At 37.0% G+C, this 13,995-nt stretch overlaps 1 protein-coding gene across 4 annotated transcripts in view; it reads left to right on the forward strand.

Moving 5' to 3' along the window:
- Nucleotides 1-13,995, forward strand: part of FBXW7 (F-box and WD repeat domain containing 7) — a 117,262-nt gene that overhangs the window by 81,244 nt on the left and 22,023 nt on the right. For all 4 annotated transcript variants that reach the window (XM_035114048.3, XM_060278658.2, XM_035114052.3 and 1 more), the window contains 3 exons: nt 1,018-1,100; nt 4,330-4,471; nt 12,312-12,446. In XM_035114048.3, coding sequence (XP_034969939.1) covers nt 1,018-1,100; nt 4,330-4,471; nt 12,312-12,446 — 360 coding nt within the window. The remainder of the gene's footprint in view (nt 1-1,017; nt 1,101-4,329; nt 4,472-12,311; nt 12,447-13,995) is intronic.

A 13,995-nucleotide genomic window follows, 5' to 3' on the forward strand; every position in this document is an offset into this window, starting at 1 on the left:
TAAAAATATAAGTACAGAATTAAGAGAATGCTTATTTCCTTAGTGAAAATGCACTTTGGTATCTTGAATGATTCTAATGTATCTTCGGTGTCAGCAAACAGCCACAACACATAGTGAATGTCCATTTTAAAAAAAAAATGGGAATGGGAAAATGCATTTGCATGGTAGTGTATATTTGATTTTAGCTGCCAACAACTGGTATGAAACCAGTCATTTTAAATAGCTGCCATATTAAGGAAAACAACCAGGTATAAATCTGGGCAAAAGCACATGTATATTACATACTGTTTAGCCAGCATAGGTGTCGAATTGCTACTGCTGCATCTTGTCAAACCTAAAAAGTTTGCTTTTGGATGTGTTTCACTTTGCAAATCTTTTTGTTTGCTTCTTTCAATTTCCAGTCTAAACATTTGTAGTTAAAAGATTACTTGATTTATAAGTGTTGGTAACTTTGATAAACTTCTCTGTGGTTGACAATGCAACACTACACACACACACACAGTAATCTTGCCATATCGCACAAAGCTACTTGTCCTAAGGGCATCCTAATGACACTAGTGATAAAAATGTAAGGGACTGCCCAAAGGTAGTAGTTTTATGTACTTTTTCACTTTCGTATAATGTTTCTTATCTGTGGTTTTAAGTGTTTATCAAAGAATATCTCATTCAATTTGATGTTATTTTAGCATTTATACCTATCATTCCAAAGAATGTGCAGAGTAATTTTTTTGTACAGCTAATGAACTGAATCATTTAATAACTAATTGAGATGAATAAATGTGTGGAAACAAATCATAATGCAAATCATAATGCAGCAGGGTAAATTCTAGCTGCCAAGTGATTATGCTGCAAAGGGTTGTAGAAAAGCTGGGTCATTGGAATAATTTATGTTTTATTAGTTTAAAATGCAGGTTGCACAGGCTGATATTAAGAAAATATTGATAGGTACAGGCAAAAAGGCCTCATTTATGCTGCCAAACTAACACAATTTTTTTTGTTCCTTATCCCATTTTGTAGATGAAGAGAAAGTTGGACCATGGCTCCGAGGTCCGTTCTTTCTCACTGGGAAAAAAACCCTGCAAAGTCTCAGAATACACAAGGTAATTTAATGCAATGACAGGTCAGCCTGTACTTCCTGCCCAGGCACCTCTTGCATGGTCATACCACAAAACAAATCTGAGTGAATTATCTACATTCATAAGTACCTCACTTGCTTCAAATTGCTGAAGTGGCTTCAAAGGACTCTAATATTTTTCTTCCCCACATCTACCCAGTGAAGGGAAACTTGCTGATTGGGATAGGCATCAAGTTGGACTATAGAAACAACAAAATCATTTGGTGTTAATCACAACATTCTTGCACACAACAACATGATAATTCCTGAGTCACATTGAATAATAACCTCTCCACAACATGGAGTTCCATTTATAAATTAAAGAGATGTACATTTATCATAGGCAGGCATGTCAATTTAACAACTCTCCTTGGTTAGGAATTTCAGTACCAGGGATGCATACAACTCGACTTCACTACAGTACTTGGTAGTTGCCATAACAACTACCTCTTGCATTTGAGCTTGTTCAAATCTGCAGCATTGTGAAACTTTCTTGTTTTAAAAGATTGCTTTCCATAGGCAATTTATCTGCTGTTCAGTTTTAATCTTCCTTTCAAATTCTTCATTATGAATTAAAATATATTCATTTATATAATTTTTTTATCAGATTTATAGGTCTACCATTGTTGAATTGTGTAAAAAAGAAAAACAGGGGAAATGCTATGCAGATATTTGATTAATTGTAGAAGTTTGCATAAAGAGGTTTGCATACAGAATGCTTGCTAGTGCATTTCTAGCTAATAAATCCTTCCCTAATTCATGTTTTTTTAAAAAAAAATCCTGAAAAAGCCAACATAAAACACAATGTTTTTGAAGACAACATCACTATTAACTCGCTCATAGTTATTTAGATTTGAATTAACTTTGGAGTTCATTTTATATAAGTATCTTACATTTGTGAACTCAGAAATGCCTTCAAGGATAGTTCTTTACCTAAATTAAACCAGTTTATTTAATCTGTGCTCATCAGATAACAGCTGTGCCCCTCATTGATGAAATGGTTATGTTTTCAATTGTGTAAATGTGTCATCCCTGTTTTTAGAAAATTGTTCTAAACTAATTAGTTTTATGAGCCTTATTCTGCCTGCAAAAAGGTTGTGAAATAAAATGCTAAAATAATGCCTTTGAATTATACTTTATACTGAGTTCCAGATTATTTCTCTACCTAGGCCCCGTTTGTCTACTTCTCTGACTAGCAATGACACTTCAAGGCCTCAGATGCTGGCCTTTCTTAGCACTGATTTCTGAAATCCTTCAAATTAGATATGCTGAACCTGGAAAATCTCACATCCATGGTACTTCAATCAGTGTTTTGTTAGGTATACACCAAATTTATGCAAATTTGCAGTCATGTAGTATTTGCTGTTTTGGCAAACCCAGGGAAGCAAAGTGTCAGTGTTTGACTTATAATTACATTGAAGCACATGCTTCTTACAATTTAGAAACATACAATAATCCTAGGTGTCTAGTGAAATATGTATAAAAAGCAAATGTGTCTCAACTGACTAGAGTTACCCTGTTCAAAATATTCAAATATCTACGACATGTTGTAAATGAAAGTCCCAAACCTTGTAACCAAAGGCTACTAGTGGGAAAGCATTCAACATTTATATAGATAAAACTAGAAATATTACAAAATAAATAAAACTTTTGGAATACCCAAACCAGAAATTCTTTAGACATACTGCTAACAGATAAGGGGTGACTGCAATCCCAGCTTGAGGTTTTGGGAGGCCCTTGGGTAAGGTGCTCTGAGCGGATCCATCTTTCCCTCTCCACTTCCCTTTCACTAGCCCCCTTTTGTTGGACACAGTCTTCACAACCAAGTGTGACGGGTCATAGAAGATAAGAGGAGTATGCTGTTTCATCTCCTTACTCTTGACTCTGCTTACATCCTCAGAGAGGAAAGTTGAACAGGAGGTTCAACAGTGTGGTGTTAGTTGCATATGCACCAGAGCCAGTAGGTAGCCCCATGCAGGGTTAGAGGTTGCAAACAGCAAAACAAAGTTAGTTACGTTGTCCCTCTCCCAACATGCTGTCCTGCAAGGGTGCTCAATGGGGCCCGCAACTCATGCCAGACGTAGTTAACTCAGACACAGTTTTGGAGAGCCAGGTGACCAATTTCACACTTGATTATTCATAAGTGGGACTTGCAACCAAAGGTTGGTCTATTTCCACCTTCTACTCAAAATCCTGCCTGCCAGCTATGCCTCCCCCCCTTAACATACATGTAACATGTAAAGTAGGACATTCCACTAATTTCCCTCTTGAGTGGTGCATTTTTCTTTTTCATGGATACTCAACATTCCACCACTACTGGGCATGCTCAGACCATTGGAGAAGGATTACCATCTTACGATTTTAAAAGAGAAGGGTTGTATCTAAATGTTTACTTTCGCCTGAGAATGCTGATAACTTCCTCCCCTTTCTCAGCCTCTTTTTTGGCTTAGTTTCAGTTGGCATTCACCACCTGTTTAATATTAAAGGGAATGACACTGTGGTCATGATCCAAAAAACTGTCCCAACTAGTTCAGTGTGCCAAGATATCTATAGGCTTGCATTTCTTCAATGCAGCTCACTATGCTTTACTTTTAAACATGGGCATCAAGGGGGTTCGAAATAGTTTGTCCTATGACACAGTAGTCTGAACGTCAAAGAAAATATCAAATGTACTTATGGGTGACTGCAAACACTTTGATGCACCTAAAGTGGATCCCAGGTTATAGCCCTTAGATTAGCACCTCCCATTGTGAGGTTTGGGTCTGGGCCCTGCCATTAGGCAGAGTGGGGTGGTTACCTCAGGCAATTAAACTTGGATGAATTGAAAGGGCAGCAAATAGCTATTTAATTCATGACTTTTCTGCTGTGGAGGAGGAACAGCACTTGTAAGGTTTTCTGCCTTGTTCCAAAATAACTTCACAGCCTTGGGTACTATGCACTTTTACTTGGGGGTGGGGGGTTGCTATTTGGTGCTCTGCCTCAGCAAAACCTATCCAGCCAGCCCTAGTGAAGAAAACCTCTTTACCTCTTGTTTGCTTCCGATATATAGGCAATTGCCCCAAATAAACCCAAAATAGTAAAACACATGAGATTTGGAAATACCTGTTCATATAGTAATGAGATTTGCCTCAATAACTGGTGACCAGTGTGCTAATAGTATAATTAAATGAATTAAATGTTTCTGAGAACTACATTGGCCTTTTTTTTTGCTTCAGTACTACTGGGCTTGTGCCTTGCTCAGCAACACCTACTACTTTTGGAGATCTGAGAGCAGCCAATGGGCAAGGACAGCAACGGCGCCGAATTACATCCATCCAGCCGCCAACAGGACTTCAAGAATGGCTGAAAATGTTTCAGGTGAACAACATTTCGAGTTTGACTTATTTTGAAGAGCTTGTTGTGAACTGAGAAAGCATTATGTTAGAACAGGCACCCCCAAACTCGGCCCTCCAGATGTTTTGGGACTACGATTCCCATCATCCCTGACCACTGGTCCTGTTAGTTAGGGATGATGGGAGTTGTAGTCCCAAAACTTCTGGAGGGCCGAGTTTGGGTATGCCTATGTTAGAATAACTGTAGCCTGTTACTGTAGCCTGTTACAGTACAGTACTCCCCTTTTAATAACAAACAGTACTTTTCTAACGCAACATGTTATATATCTTGCTGCTTTAAAGAACAAAGAATTTTTAAACATAAGGTGTGTAAAGGTAGGCTTTCTTGGGATTTATTATAATTTTAAAAAATGAAAAGCAAAATATTGAGTAGACTATGTTTTAGTGCTCTTAATTTTGGACGGGAATGGAATTTTCCCATTGTTTTTTCATCTCTTTAAAAGAGCGTTTTTAATGAGAAACAGAAAAGAGCCTTCCATACCGTAACTCTAAAATGTGTACTGGGTTAAAAACTGTAAAATAAAATGGTATTCACCGGTAGAAATTAATGCTATGTAACTGTAGTAACTCAACCCGCTGTCTACAGCTTTCCAGTTCTGCGCCACAGTATAAACAAACTTAATATATATCTGCAAAGCTAAATTAAATAACCAGAAATATAGCATGTTTATAGAGATCTATAAAATGAAAACTACTTCTAAAACATTATAAAAAAGAGAAATGAGTCAGCACTAGAAATTACTGCCATTATGATCAGCAATCAATTTCTTAGATTTAATGTGAATACTATATCTCCAGCAGTAAACTTTCTAGCAATCTTTTGGGTAAAATGTGTTGTTTAATAAAGCCCTTCATAGTCAATATTGTTTAGTTAGCAAATTATTGTCAGAATGCATCAAATCAGTTCTTGCTACTGAAAAACAAACATTTGAAATCCATTTGTTTTTCCCAATTATACATTTATGTAGTCAAATAAACTTTATCCTTTATTTGAAGGAGTGACGTGATAGGTTGAGCAAACAAATAATCAGCACAATGGCTTGTATCCAACACTGTGTGAGCCTGGCTATATCTGCTTGCATGAGAATGCATTTTCATCCTCTCTTTCCACTACAGCCTCTTCTGAGGGCCAAGAGACATCCAGGAAAGACCTGGAACGCGGCATTGGGAGCTGAACTGGGAGGGGCAATTGACCAATATTAAGCAGATGTCCCTTGTGTTTGCAGCTTGCCACTTACTCAGGGTGCTTCTGCCTGATCTTAGGGCTATTTCTCCCTCCCACCCCAGCTCCCATGCCATATGCAACTTGAAAGTTCTCCAGCCCATAACATAGATATTTCAGTGGAAAGGAAGAGTGGGGTTTCACTGAGGAAAAAGAATGGGGAAGACGGCCTTGTGTTAATGACATCACACTCACACAGCAATGGCTGCAACCCAATGTCGAGATACGTTTTGTTACAAATAGACCTGGGCCAGATTCAAAGACCCATGAGTAGTAAGACAACATGTGCAAGAGTTCATGGGATGGCACTAATGCAGAGGAAGTGGAATATTTCACACAGTGCAGGGTCAGAGTATATCAAGGCTTATGTTTACAGTGTGAATAATGAAATTACAGGCTACGTAGTAAGGTTAGTGGGCCTAAACGGCCTCGGTCCAGTATACCTGAAGGAGCGTCTCCACCCCCATTGTTCTACCCGGACACTGAGGTCCAGTGCCGAGGGCCTTCTGGCGGTTCCCTCGCTACGAGAGGCCAAGTTGCAGGGAACCAGGCAGAGGGCCTTCTCGGTGGTGGCACCCACCCTGTGGAACGCCCTCCCACAAGAGGTCAAAGAGAACAACAATTTACAGACCTTTAGAAGGCATCTTAAGGCAGCCCTGTTTAGGGAAGCTTTTAATGTTTGATGGATTTCTGTATTTTAATGTTTTGTTGGAAGCCGCCCAGAGTGGCTGGGGGAACCCAGCCAGATGGGCGGGGTATAAATAATGAATTATTATTATTATTATTATTATTATTATTATTATTAAGAATGGTCTTGGGAATGAGTTTGTTCAAAGTCCCACACAAGAATTTGCACACTTCCTGAACTGGGACAACTTCCTATAGCAGGACTCTACAACTAAGCTGGAAACAGCTCTTCTAAGAGCAGAAGAAGCTTCATGCTAGTGGATCCAACTCTACAATGTAGGAATGCATCATCTAGACTAGGGTTTTGAACATTTCAAGATTCTTTAGATTCATGTTCTTTTTTAAACCTTTGAACCCAGCCTTTCATCTTAAGTTCAGAGAGAGTGTTTTATCTTCACAATTGTTTTAAGCAGGCTGATTTGTATTTCAATTAACTTTAATTAAGCTGATCTACCTTTCCATTGGTTTCAGCTGTTTTAGGCATAGAATTACAGTATTGTAGAGTTGGAAGCAACCATGAGGGTCATCTAGTCTAACCCCCTACAATGCAGGACTCTCTTGCCCAACATGGGGCTCAAACCCACAACCCTGAGATTAAGAGCCTCATTATTTAGATGTGGATTTCTTATTAAGACAAATTTGATGTTAAATTGGTTGTGATTGGAAGTGGAGTGAAAGTATAAATCCCAACTTCTGATTCAATACCATTAATTAAGTTACATTTTCTAAAGCTCAGAGACCAGATTCAGTAAACAAGTCCTGCTACTGGAAGCCTGCACAAGGACTTCCTCTAGCAAAATGGGGCTTCCCCCTTTCCTATCTCCTCCCCGCCACACACTCCCACCCCTATCCAGATTGGCTGTGTAGGGAAGGGTCCAGAAAACTTCCAGAAGAGCACACCTGATGAAATGCTTTTTGCTGAAGAAACAGTTGTCATAGCGCTACATTGGATTTGTCTCCCTACTTCTGTAGGTGGGAGAGCCCACTACTGATCATTTCTAACAATAGATCAATGCAGTTTAGTTTTACTATCAGCTTTAGCATGGTGGGGAGTGATTTCAAAGTGTACCAGTTCTAGAGATGCACCTTCAGTAAGACCTGGCTAGATTATTGAAGGGAATGTTGGGATGAATGCCCACAGTCTGATGTTCTTGGGGGGGGATCCCATTGATCTATTCTACAAGATAGATCTATAACAGGGGTGGCCAACTCCCAAGAAACTGTGATCTACTCACAGTTAAAAACTGGCAGTGATCTACCCCCTTTTGGGGTTGTTTAGCTTTTTTTTTTTAGGAAGGAGGAAGGTCCATTTTTGGGGGGGTCAATGTTGTTGAGTTTTTTCAGGGAGGAGGTAAAATGTTGAGCTTTTTTTAGGGGAGCCACAGTTGTTCAGCTTCTTTGAGGGGACCCAATGATCTACCAGTGATCTACTGCAGACGTCCAGTGATCTACCGGTAGATCACGATCTACCTGTTGGACATGCCTGATCTACAAGATCTATTCATTAAGCGTGCATTATAAAATATTACCACCAGTTAATAGGTAGCATGAACCTTTGGAAAGCAATGACTGTGATCATAAGCATGGTTAGACTATTAAGGTTATCTTGCGTCTAGCATGTGGATAGAATAAGCAGCAGTAAATGTTGCTTGATATCCACACAAACCCTGAGAAGGCACAGATACAGACAGTGAACTCTGACATTAAAGAACAACAAAAAAAGATTGAATATTGTTGGGACTTTGTGTCTTCCATGATTCGGCAGGTGTGCAGAATGAGTGGAAAATCTAGCACTTGGAAATTCAGGTTGCTGAGTTTTTGGTGTGTTTCAGAAGGTCAATATTTGCTTGAAACATTGTGGGCAATATGTGATGAAATCTCAGGAGCCAAATAAATATCTGAGTGTAAATTCTAGTGATTGAGGACACAGCATTACTGCCAAATGTAGCTTCCTGCCGCTCCCCATGACTAATAAAATGGAGGAAAAAATTGGCACAAGTGGGATGGGAGAAAAATAGGGCAGAGTTTCATAATTGGTCCTGTGTTTTAATTTGTTTAGTGTATTTGAGTCACAGAATTCCATTTCCTTGTTGCATATTTATCACTTCCTGTGTCCTGAGTTTGAATTATTCTTGAGTTCAATATGCACATCTCTGGATATGATGCAGTCCTTCTTCTCCCACTTAAGGATCCGCTTGTTGTGGATCTTGTGTAGGAAGCTTCAGTGTTCTGTTCATACACTGTTTCCCCTAGTGTTCTGGTGGTTTCATGAAACACTGCTTCTTCCTAAGAATGCATATAAAATAAGCACTTTCTTTCTTCAAAATGCTCTTCTTAATTATATCCCTGAAGAGACAATTTAAAATCGCAATAGCACTGATTAAAGTTTAGAATGCTTGTGCATAACCTCTGGTTAAACTGTGAACAGTACAGATAATATTGGTAGAATTGAACTTGGTTAAGTATGCCAATGTGCTTTTTATTCTTAACCTGAATTTCCATATTACCACATTAGCCCTTTAAAAATGTTTTGAAATAAATTGGGATAGAGTTTGATGGACTTAAGGTCGTATTCTATATGCCTTCCAAATATGCTCCGCTGGTTGGGAAAAACCATCAAGCAGATTTGGGAGCATGTGGAGGTTAAAACAGGAAGGAGAAGTTGTTCTGTACACACAGTAAGTGGAACACAGTAAGTGGAAGGTCAGGGAAAAGAAAAAGCTTTAGCCTTAACTGTACAAGCACTTCTTACCAATGGTAAACTGTATGCTTAGATTATATTTCACATCCATTTTATTAAAGTTAGTTTTAGCATCTATCAATTCGAGCCTCATAATTCTCCCTATTTAATGTTTCAGTATCAGTTTTATTTGCAAGGCAGATCTTCATCCCAGTCAGTTCACATTTTATGTACCTTATGCTTCTAACTACAAATTAAGCCCTACCAATTTTTTAAAATATCTTATATATGGTTAAGTACAGAGATTAAAGATTTGTAAGCACACACATCAGGTTTATAATTTTCTCCTATCCTAAATTATTTTTTATGTTTGCTTTTACAAATCAGTCATTTCCCCCCAGGAAAGATCCCTGCATTGCAGGGGGTTGGACTAGATGACCCTCAGGGTCCTTTCCAACTCTACGTTTCTATGATTCTATGAAATACAAGTACTGTAAATTCCCAAATTCTCGATGTAGTTGTATAAGAAGTTTGACTCCTTCCCATCAGTCCCCATTCAACATAATGACTTATCACAATGAATCATAAAAGTCTCTGGAGGTCTCCTGAAAGTTTATCCTAATGATTGATTACATGGTTTTTGCAGTATACAAAATTATTGTTCTTTAGCATATTCTTCCATACATCAGAAAATAAAAGTAGTGAGGAGTTAGATTCTTCAGAAAGAAATAATACTTTGTGTGACCATGAACTATGAAATACTTACCTTCAGATTGACGCTCGTCTGCATCAAAACAATATTATCAGTGGTACATGTGCATGTTTTGTGAGTGGTACAGTAGGAAAAGAAATTCAGGCCTTGAATGGGTGTTGAATATTAGAACTATATGCAAGGATGGGGTTGGTTGAAATTGCTTCTCAGTTAAATACCAATATTAAACATTTTTTCCACCTGCCATACAATTGCACTTTCTCTTACTTCAAATAGTATTACTGGTTTTAAAGGCTATACACTATACACTTAGTGACAACTGTGCCCGATGTAGCCTGAGCAATTTTGGAGATATGATGTCACTCAGAGCAGTTATAGACGCTACATCACTGCATACAAATATGTTGTTTTTCACTTGAACTAAAGTAATATTTATCCTAAGATTGCTTGCCACAACAGAAATAATAATATTTGGCAAGAAACACATTTTCTCTTTAGATTTTGCAACTGATTTTCAGTTTATTTCCTTAAAATGAAAGACAACGTGAGTGATGTCCCAGGAGTAAATCTTTCTAACTGATAATATGAAACTATATTATGCTTATTCCTTTAGTTAGTTTAGAAAGCTGAAGAAATGGACATTGCTTTCTTAAAGTCCGAGGTTATGGGGATATAATTTCTCTCCCAGAGTTTTTTTTTCTATTTAGCATTATATTGTGGAAAAGATGGGATTGTACCCTTAGGATAGTAAGTTATACTAAGTATACTAAGTTATACTTTCAGATTTTGCCTCAGTTTCTGTAGTATTAAAGATATATTATTAACAGCTATTATAGATTGTTTCTAGATTCAGGTCCGCCCCCCTCAGTTTTGACATGCTGGTTCTGTGAATTTAACCTTTCTTTGAAAAGTAATATGAAGCAGGTAAAGGTAAATTCACAGGTATTTTCATGTAATGCCATTTCAGCTTTTGTGCTTCTGTTTAATTCTGATTCATTTGTGTCCATTTCCAACATATTCATCCGATCCCTCATTAATTACAATCATAATCTGTGTGACGTAAAAATGACAACGTACAGCAAATTATGACAACTTTTGGGTCAGGAATATATACATTTTGTCATAAAACAGATGTAGAAATTTCATTTATACCATTCTTGCACATTCTGCTTGGGAGTTTGATAGCTATGTTAATTGTTCAGGGAGTATTTTGTCTTGTGTGCCGGTTTTGATTGTATAAATGCATTAATATGAAGTAATATAGTGGCTCAGCCAGTGAGGCAGAGCTGTAGTAACAGCCTCCTGGCATTGGTGTCACTGCTACTTACTAGGAGAGAAAGGCGATGGCGATATCCCTTTTGTGTGGATGCACTGGTGGAACCAATCTTGGCCTTTGAAAGGCATTCCTATGAGAGTACAGTAGAAGTTTGCTGATCTAGACAGTGGTTTAGGTTTATAGCCATAATTCACAGAATAATTAGAAACTGGAATTATATGTAACACATGAAAATTAATGTTTAGGATAATGCTGTATTAACATATCTTAACATGCGTGGAGTTTTATTTACTAGTTTTCAAGATAAGCTATTTGATTTTAACAGTATAAGCGAGAGAATTACACAATTTATGGGCAATAGCCAAATCTAGTCATACTTAAAGGAACCTATTGAAAGAAATGAATTGAAATATCTTTAGCCTGTTTGGTTCTAATAAGATAATAATGCTAGACAGAATATGTATGCCATTACATTTTGCTTTCCATACTGTCAAAAGCACAGTCATTTGCTTCAAAACTCGTCGATCTTTTCTAACTTCTTTTAGTGGTCCTGAAGTGCCTTCTAGAATAGGTTATCTCCTTTTATATTGTTTCTCCCAAAATGGTTTTCATAAATGGCATTTGTGTAGCAAATCAAAACTTTGAGCCCAGATGAGTTTGAGAGAAGACGTGCTATATCTTCAGTTATTAATTCTTCTGCAAATGGTTTTGCTAATCTGCTGTGTTTGCAGATGAGTGCCTTATTAAAACCATCAAATTTTATGATGCCCGTTAGTAGGAATATGAAGTAAGAAAATTACCAGAAAAAATCCCTCTTTTCTTCCTAATGTAAAATTATGTTTACAAAACACTGGTTTCGAGCCAAGAATCAGGAAGATTGCACTGTGGCAGATGTACACATGGCTATAAAAACTTTTTTTCTTTTTTCTTTGCAATAAATAAAGCCAAATGAACCTGAAATGAAGTTACTATTATTAAGTTCTGGATATATATATATATATATATATATATATATATATAGTTTAAAGTTTATTATTTTTATAAGGAACATTTGTATGGTTGAACACCTGTTTCACATTTTAATACTCCCTTCACCATTCTGGGTGGTATTGCAATAATTTTTTATCCCAGCGTATTCCATAGCAATTTTCAAATATTACATTTTTGAACTGCATTAATATATAACAGCACAATGGAAACTAAACATATACGTATTTGTACTTCACAGAGCTGGAGTGGACCAGAGAAGTTACTTGCCTTAGATGAATTGATTGATAGTTGCGAACCAACACAAGTGAAGCATATGATGCAAGTGATCGAGCCCCAATTTCAACGAGACTTCATTTCCTTGCTCCCCAAAGAGGTGAGGATTATCACTTAATACTGGGCTCCTGGTACTGTTTGCCTATGTAATGCATCATCTGCCACCTTTAAGCATTTCCTTGCTAATTATAGTATTCATTGTTGTCAGTGTAACACTGTTAATTGGTGTTGAAGAGGACTGCAAGTTGATAAACTGCCATGACTTAATAATGTAATTTTCAGATTAATGTATGCTTGTGAGACCAGTGACTTTGTTTCAGTGACTAGGATATGTCCCCTGCTGTTTGTGACAGTTATTTCTTATATGTAAGGGGTTTTGTTTCCAGAGCTTTCAAGAGCTGATTTATTATCCATTGATGATTTCACTCTTAAGGTTTTTAAAAAACATAATAGGTATTTAGCTTTTCATTTTATGAAGGCAATAAACACCCATATAACTTCTAAAATCAAATTATATTCAGTTTTATAGGATAAGTATGCATGTAGTTCAGAATTCATTTGTATTTAGGTCCCATTGAGGTTAATTAATATATCTGTAGTTGGTAACTAGTGCATTCAGTCATGTCTGAAGATGGATACTGGAAGGTAGCTATCAACACCCCCTTCCCGTCCTGTATCTGGCATTTTGATGACTAGGGCTAGTTTACAGTACGAAGTATAATAAGAACATTGTTGTGTTAATAGGTGACTCCCATGCTTGGAAAACATCTTCCATATTATGAGACCGTCCCAAAATAATATTATTGTAAGTTGGCCTGGAACTAAAAATAAAATATTTGCACTTCCTTGTCAAAACAAACAACAAAAAGACCAGGTGAACGCTTTTGCAACTCACAACCCAGGTCAAAAAATAAGATTAAGTCAATTGGAAGCAAGTTCTTAACTCAAGTGCTCTTCCTTGAGAACACACGACCTAATGATGGTTTAGTGATACTCCTTTCTCTGGGTTCTTTTAGCAACTACAAAAGGTGCAATAGCAAACACTAATTGTAGTTACTGGAATGGATGAGATTAGTGTCTATAGTAATTTTTCTTCACTTTTAGCTCTAGCTGTACTACTACATTATTATATTGGATTGGTGTTTTCGAATTATATGTTTCTCTTGGTATAAGATGGCCAGAGCATCTTGGTGTTTGTAATCTATGGTACATGGGATGCTTACACTTAACAAATACTTTTACTGTAAAACAATTTTGTCTATAATTTGTTAATTATTTTCTTGAAATCAGTTGATTAAAAATAAATGACATTGGTTTTAATTAAACCAATGGTTTAAATTTATGGAAGGTATTACTCTTCTACTAAAACTAGAACAGACTGGATTTGTTTCTACATTAATAATGTTGTTCATTGCATGCAATAAGGAATGTACCCTTGAAATAATCAGTAGTCAAAATAGTTTATATAAGAAGGCTTTATTCAGAGCTTTTTTCAGGAATTGCTAAGTAAAATTGAAAAGGAAAGACTAAATGTACAGCTATCTTTCTTTAAAAAAATGCAATTTTAAGATTTCATCCAAGGAATAATTGACACAACCAGTGGTGCCTGTGTCTTTCCTAAGTTGATTGTTTAAATCACATCTTAAAAG

Source organism: Zootoca vivipara, chromosome Z1 (genome assembly GCF_965207765.1).
Source record: "Zootoca vivipara chromosome Z1, rZooViv2.hap1.1, whole genome shotgun sequence".
In the NCBI taxonomy this organism is placed as follows: Eukaryota; Metazoa; Chordata; class Lepidosauria; order Squamata; family Lacertidae; genus Zootoca; species Zootoca vivipara.